This window comes from Poecilia latipinna, unplaced genomic scaffold, assembly GCF_001443285.1.
Source record: "Poecilia latipinna isolate Pla-1442-1.1 unplaced genomic scaffold, P_latipinna-1.0 Scaffold351, whole genome shotgun sequence".
In the NCBI taxonomy this organism is placed as follows: Eukaryota; Metazoa; Chordata; class Actinopteri; order Cyprinodontiformes; family Poeciliidae; genus Poecilia; species Poecilia latipinna.
The window spans coordinates 291,013-298,456 of record NW_015112967.1 but is presented as its reverse complement, the minus strand read 5'-3'; the positions used below and the strand labels follow the sequence as shown (position 1 = coordinate 298,456).

The following is a 7,444-nucleotide window of genomic DNA, read 5'->3' as shown; positions in this document are numbered from 1 at the left end:
TTGGTTTTTTTGGGGGGGGGGGGAATGCAAAAAAAAAAAAAAAAAAAAAAAAAAAAAAAAAAACTCTGGTCCACCTCAAGGTCTTGGTTTAGTTGAAGTAAACTCTGGCAGTGCGGTTTGAATGCATTTGTACGCGGACTACAGCACAAGGCATTCTGGGTAAGTACAACCAAAACTAATGCGCAATGCTAGTGGGAAAAACGGCTCGTGGTCATTTACCGAAGACAAAAGAGAAATCCTCTAAAATCTGACAACACTCAGTTTTTGTTTACATTTTGCGATGCGGGATGTTGCGCTCAGTTTCTTCTTCAGTGTTTTTTTGTGTCGTTTCAGTGATTCTTGGTCCAGCGCCACCACAGGCAAGGAGGTGAACATGTCCTTCAAAGCGTTTGGTTTGTTTGAAAGAAGTGCAGCAGCTGAAAATGGAACAATGTCGCTAAGCTAATGTTGCAAGTTTGGTCCTCAATCAAACAGAGTCTGTCAGACTATCAAATATGAAAACACCCTAAATTGCTCTCCGTTTGGAGAGTAGGTGTTCCTGGTTGTTTGGGTCATTGGGTCAGTCCTGTGATGGTTGAGGTACACCCTGGACAGGTTTGGCTACAGAACATGCTGTGTGCCTCGATCTGGTAGCTACAAATCAGCAGCCTCTTCAGTCCACCTCCCCTCCACTGGACACATCTGACCCCAAGAAGGTGCTGTGTTTAACAAAACCAGGAACAGTCAGGGTGAAAAAACACTTGGTTTGGACTTAATGTAGACATTACATCTTAGTGACAGCTGACTTGGGCACCAGGCAACACCTGAATAGAGCAGGACTGAATTGGAATGAAGATCTAGAAGAATTGTTTCTTTAAATTTGAGATCCATCTAAACAGTCAGTTGGATAAAGAGACATGACAAAATCAGCTCCACAGATGTCAAATTATGCAAAACTTGGAGTCAGACTCCAGTTTCAGTTAGAACTGGCCATTGGAACACGTTATTGTTTGCCATATGAAACTAGAACTGATACCAGTGAAACAGACCCAATGCCACAGCACTGAAGTGAAAGTATGCGTTTTAAATACTCATGAGTGCTTTCACTGGAGTTCTATGGATAATGAACCGTGAACTTACTGGGGCCCTTGATGGTGACTTTCAGTTCCCCGGTGCCGGCTCCTTTGGTGTAAACCTTGAAGTCTGCCGTCTCCTTCACCCTCAGGCCCTTTGGCTGCAGGCCGCGACCTTTTGCTCTGCACAGGCTGGGGTTGCATGCTGTGAACACGCAGGAGAAAGTTAGAGAGAAGCAGCCCAAGAAAACACCACAGAGCTTTTTCAATTCAACTGTAAAAGCACAGGCAACATGAGAGGTGGAAGTTGGATGAGGTGCAGGAGGAATGAAGCCTTCATGTTAAAGGTCCAGCCTTCACACTAAAGATTCAGGAAAGCTTTCCCTCTCCTTCCTTTAAACTTCTGGTGCCTCAACATTTATCTCATCCCACAGAGCGAGTTTGCTGCTGACGCAGTAAAGGAAGTTTCTTCAAACTGAAGTAGCGTATTGCTCTTATCTCCTAAATAAAGATGGAGCTGCAGCCACAGCTGCCTGGTCAGCAAGAAGCAAATTAAGAGCAGAAAACACACAAGCCATTTTCTAGGAAGGCAACTAATAAGATATAAAATTAAACCCGTCAAATCTTTTACTTGATCTCGAAACAATACAGCAAAAATGTTTAGAGCTAATTTAGGCCATTTGTGTGTGTCATTATCAAACTGAAGTTTTGGTTAGAAAGCAGGTTTCAGATTGATGACAAACATTTTAAGTCACCACAAAACTAAAGATCTTCACTCATAAGAATAAAATGGCCACATTTTGCACAGATTCACTAGAATTTTGCAAAACATGTTGAAAAAGACAAACGGATACTGCTGATAAAGTGAAACTAAAGTTACTGCTGTTTAATTTAATATGATAAATATTACTAATTTTATTTCATAGGCAGCATGGAAAGCCATTTTAATTCATTACCACCATGCATTTTAACAGTTATGTAGCACTGTAGCCCTAATAGGCATTTAAAGAGGATTTTAGCATTTGTCCTCCTCCTGGGACTAACTACCTTTAGAAAAGAAGAAAATAAACATTTTTGATTGAATGTCAGTCTTCGGTCATTATTCCTTGACCAATATAAAAAAAAAGCCACCCAATATTTAGATAATTTACTAAAGTCATCAAAAGACCATGCTGTAGTCTTGTGGTAAACATCTGCACAGCAGAACCCAGCAAAATTAAAAATGATATCATGGAAAGTATAAACTGCAAATAGCGCAGACAAATCGTAAAAATTAACCGAATGATCGGATTCTGATTGTTCAGCTCAGTCAGTCCCGACCAGCCCCCAGCATGGCTTCTCTATCACTATTCAATTAGTGAACACATTGTATCTAAAGGTTAGTGTATAAGAATGAAAGGTGGCCATTTGGTATCATGCCTAAATGTATTCAAAGGGAGAACAGTGAGAAGTTAGTCTAAAAGTTGACGTTTTCTATGACATGTCAAGACAGTCTGCAGTTCATTCGGTCTATGCGAAAATGAGTGCGAGACTTTCATCCGATAACAGGAAGGTTAAACAGATAACAAAATTGCTCCATGTTTTCTTTTTGAACTTTCAGCCATCTGTCATGGAACACGTTGGATTTAGGAACATTGGCAGCCTTTTGGAAAGCGTAGCTAAGGTAAGGTCCCACGGTCACTGGGATCTGAGACTGTTACGTTAGCAATTCCAGCTGCGCCAACCAGGCCAATTAATGACAAAATATGGTAAAGAAAGCTTAAATTGTCAATCGCATGGCAACCCAAAAAGGTTTCTAAAAAAATGCTTGGCATCCATATGCCACAATTTATTAAGCCTTACTGCAGCTATTTACTGGGATGGCTTATAAATAATTCTGGGGGGATTTAAAGACTTGTCTTACAAATATGGAAAAAAGGAAGAAAATACTTTTCTGTTGATGGTTCCTAACAAGGAAATTTTACACTGGAACTAAACTCGGAAAATTAGTCATAAGTAGAGCATTCCTTAAACTAATTAATAATTTCCAGGTTGAAATAGTCCAGTCAGAAATGTTGAGTACATGATCACAAGCCACAAGCTTTCATGCATCCAATCTCTGACACACAGTGGGTACCCAAGAGAGACGCCAGGAAACAGGAAATGACAGCAGAAGGAAGAGGCCGTTCTCAGGAGTGGACAGATGCCAGTGGGACGCTATCAAAGAGAAGACTGGGAGGAGAGACCGACAGAAGATCTGATATCCAGCACAGCAGCAGGAGGAGGAGACAGAACACAATTAGAAACCAGCTTGAAATAATTAACGCTGAAGGTTCACAGGGAAAACTGTTACAGTCAACGCGTTTGAACAACAACTGCTGCGGAGACTTAAGATTCAGACTCTCACCTTCTCCCACGTCGACTGTGAAGGGACTCTTGCTGATCTGGCCGCCAGCGAAAGTGATGAAGATGGTGTGCTGGCCCTCCTGGGTGGGCTTGTAGGTGCAGCGGTAGCTGCTGTTGCCCTTGTCCTCGATGGTGCAGGGCACCGTGTTCTTCTTTCCCGCAGGATCCATGATCTCAACCTCCACTTCTCCAACACCGGCACCTTTCGGCAAGAGCAAATCAAATGTGGAATTCTGTCTTGATTTATTTCCTACTTCATTCGATGGCAAACAGACCGTGTCCCCCTTAAACGCTACCTGCTGTGTAGACGTCAAAGTAGGTGGCTTTGTTGGCAATGTTGCCCGATGGCTCCAGGCCAGGGCCCTGGGCCGTCACCTTGCTGGAGTTGCCCTGAGCCATGCCGATGTCCACCTCAAAGGGACTCTTTGAAATATGTTGCCCCGCAAACAAAACCGTCACCTGGAAAACGGAGGGGGAAAAAAAACAAAACAAAAAAAACATTCACTCTTCTCGTTTTCCCCATTTAAATTATTCCAGTTCTTAATGAGAGACCACAGTGTTCTGTTCTTTAGGTCTTGTTGAAGTCAAAATTGTTTTTCTCGACAAACCATTTTCTGCGTCATTGTTAGATTCAACAAAGACATTAAAAATTATACTTAAAACTGAGTCTTTGCCAATTTGTTGAAGTAATTTTGTGCCAGAATGTTTTTTTTTCTGCAACCTACGAATCAAACTGAAGAAGTGAAACAAAATAACCAATCTGGTGTAGGTCTTTCTCCCTATGCATTCATATAATTAACACTGCATGAGAGTGTAACAGCTTCTGCAACCCTGTACTTAATCCAGTCAACACAAGCCTTCTGGAGTTTTCCACATGAAAGTTCCTGAACTCCTCATGGTTGTTTACACAAAAAGCACTTCACTACATCCCCACACAAACACACATTTTTATGAAATAATTAATCACACTAGAGGTCCAGTCAGTTTCTTTGGTCAGATTTCTCGTCTTTGAGGATATTTTTAAGACGGGTGTGATGCAAAGGTAAAAATACGCAGCAGGTTCTTTGATGGAGACAATAGTTTGGTACTGAAAGTAGCAGCTCATCACTCATTTAATCTCAGCATTTTTCCCCTCTTCTCATGATCTAAAGACGACTTTTTGCCCCTTGATATTAACATTTGTGTGTCTAAAGCAATCCCTCACATATCCATTGTGGGTTAGACATATGGACAGTTTACCTTGTGCATGCCCATCACTTTGGGGGTGTAGACAACAGAGTAGGTGCGGTTCTTGTCGTTGTTCGCCGTCACTTTGGCCTAAAGGAAAATTGAACAACAGTTTACAAAATCCTCAGCTTTTAAAAAGCTTTAGTTTAAACAGGCTACATTCCCAAAGACTGACAAACCTCCTCTCTGTGTCCTGCAGGGTCCTCTACATAAACCAGCACCTCTCCCATCCCTGCACTGATGGTCTCAACGGTAAACATCGCCTTCTTCATCACGACATTTCCCACCGGCTCAATCCCTTCAGAGACAAGACACACGCATCAACATGCAGCAGATGCAGAAATGGAGATAGATACGCCTTCAAATGACAGATTCAATGTTTCAGACATGGGGTGACTACAGCCTCAGATGAACTACACATCACATATGAACCCTAAAGCATTATGGAAGTCGTCCAGCCTACAGACGACTTCTTGCAGAATCAGGTATCCTAGCAACAACTCCTAGTAATCATTTACACTCCCTTGCATGCTTGACGACTTCTTAGTTCACTCTTACTAATGTTTCTTCAATGAATTGAAGTTACAGACATTGATCTGTGCGTCGCTGTATAAAAGGTCCCACTACAGAATTTCAATCCGGATTTTGACTGGACCATTGTACCACTATGATTCTGCACAATTCTGTTCAGTATTTCCAAATAGCTAGCAGGATGGACAGTTTGTCACAGCAGGTAACATGGAGTCCTCAGTCAGAGCTGTGTGTACCTGGGCCGTAGGCGCGGGCCTTCTTGGGGTTGAGTTTGGGCCGGAGAGGAGCCCCAGGCTTCAGCTTGGCTTTGGGGAACTGGGACAGGTAGGTCATGACTGAATGCTCGTCCACGTTGGGGTCTACGATCTCTTCTGGAGTTATGACCTGATAAAAATAGACAAAAAGGAACACATGTTTTTATATTTAAGGTCTATGATGCTCGTTTGCCTTTACCCAATCAAGGGCATACCACATGTGCAACCAGCAACGGTTCTTTATTAGTTGCCATGGAACCCATTACCCACAGAAGTAAACTAGGTACTGACATGGTGATAAAAGAACCGCGCCAGTCCTCCACCTCAGCTCAGAAAGTACCTGATCCAGATTCGCATGCAAACCTTCAGCAGCCACTCATACAGTCTCTCACTTTCTGGTTTTGCAACCCACAGACATGGCAAGGGGGAAGACATTACGCTCACTTCTTAGAAGAAACAGAAAAGAAGACGGAAACAGCGGTGACCACAGAGCCAACTGTCATCACGCTACACTGTGCCAGACGTGCCAACACTCTTCTGTTTGGCACGAAGCCAGACAATGGCATCAACGTCTAGAAATGACTTAAATGCCGAATACAGCCAAAGAATAAATGTTGGTGTTAAGAGATCCTTACAACCTACTAGGCACTGATGGTTTACTCCTGTGATCGTCAGCATTATTAATGGGATAAATTTGACTAACCCTTAACAAAATTCCTAAAAATGAGGTTTAACTAAATGTGAGCATCCGATGTCCTAAAAAACTGATCTATGAAGATTTTGCACCTCCATTTTAAAAAATCTGATGATCTATTAAGGAAACATTTATTTCAGCAAAGGCCAACACAAAAATGTATTCAAATCCACTTTTCTACAAAATGTTAAACAGGTCAGGATCTAAAAGTGGTAGAGCATAATTTGTACTATTGACATTGATTTAAAAAGAACATCCTGGCCACCTTCACAGGAAATTACGAGGAAATAAAAATAAACACGTGGTTTTTATTTTCAACCTCCTGAGAATGACATCAATAGCAGTCACTATGAGTTGGAAATGTCTTACTTCAAAATTGAAATCCCAACAAGCACAAACCCCCTAATTGACGGTCCCAAAAAAGTCTTGTTATTTAGATAGTTAGGTGCTGGTGTGTGTGCAGCTGTATTCTCTGTATTCTCCTACCTGAGGGATGCCCAGCCAGTCATCAGCTTGCTGCATGGCCTCACGGGCGTTATCCACTGGTTTGGTCTGATCCCACTGATCCCAGTCAGGACACAGACCTGGAGGAGAGAAACGGCTCAGCTGGGTTTCAAACAACACCACAACTTTATCATAGAAACAGAATAAAACTTTTACATTAAATAGTCCAAAGCAATTTTCAATTTCCAAGGTTACTGATGGTGCTTTACTGCCCCCTAGATTAGCTTTTCACCATACTTTAGGCTTTTGTCTTCTTTTTTGCAAGTGATGAAACACTCTGAATAAAATCACTGTGTCAATATCAGGGTTTAAAGCGATTAAAAAAAAAAAAAGTTCAGGTTATATTTCCTTCAGAGACCTTCATTAGTGGTGCACCAATTAGAGTTTTCTGGCCGATCTCCCATCTTTAAAAAGCATGATGAGCCAAAACCAATTTCTTTTTTTTTTGTCTAAGAAGTCACTAAATAGAGAAAAATGTTGGAAACAGCAGGGCGACTTTTGTTAACTGCAGACATAACCTGGTGGGTGGGTCCGTCAGTCAGTCCTCTCTCACAGCAGAGCAAAAGAAGACAGTGGATCATTTTCAGACCAATAAGATCAGTTTCTTATCAACACATCGGCCAATCGCAGATCATCCAATATTAAGGAAATCAAAGCAGATTTATCAGTACAGCACCTGAATGTTATGGGACTTTTTCTTAAACCAATGATTTATGCTGACTTGACTATCTAAATAAGCATGATTACTTCAAGTTTGAACCCTTGAGATTTAAATAAGTGTTAATTATATATATATT

General features: G+C 41.6%; 1 protein-coding gene across 4 annotated transcripts in view; it reads right to left on the bottom strand.

The window, feature by feature from the left end:
* Positions 1-7,444, bottom strand: part of flna (filamin A, alpha (actin binding protein 280)) — a 55,131-nt gene that overhangs the window by 23,956 nt on the left and 23,731 nt on the right. For all 4 annotated transcript variants that reach the window (XM_015035912.1, XM_015035914.1, XM_015035913.1 and 1 more), the window contains exons 4-10: positions 6,630-6,727; positions 5,432-5,579; positions 4,844-4,962; positions 4,677-4,754; positions 3,734-3,896; positions 3,439-3,639; positions 1,120-1,257 (exon numbers count right to left, since the gene is read on the bottom strand). In XM_015035912.1, the coding sequence (XP_014891398.1) occupies positions 1,120-1,257; positions 3,439-3,639; positions 3,734-3,896; positions 4,677-4,754; positions 4,844-4,962; positions 5,432-5,579; positions 6,630-6,727 (945 nt within the window). The remainder of the gene's footprint in view (positions 1-1,119; positions 1,258-3,438; positions 3,640-3,733; positions 3,897-4,676; positions 4,755-4,843; positions 4,963-5,431; positions 5,580-6,629; positions 6,728-7,444) is intronic.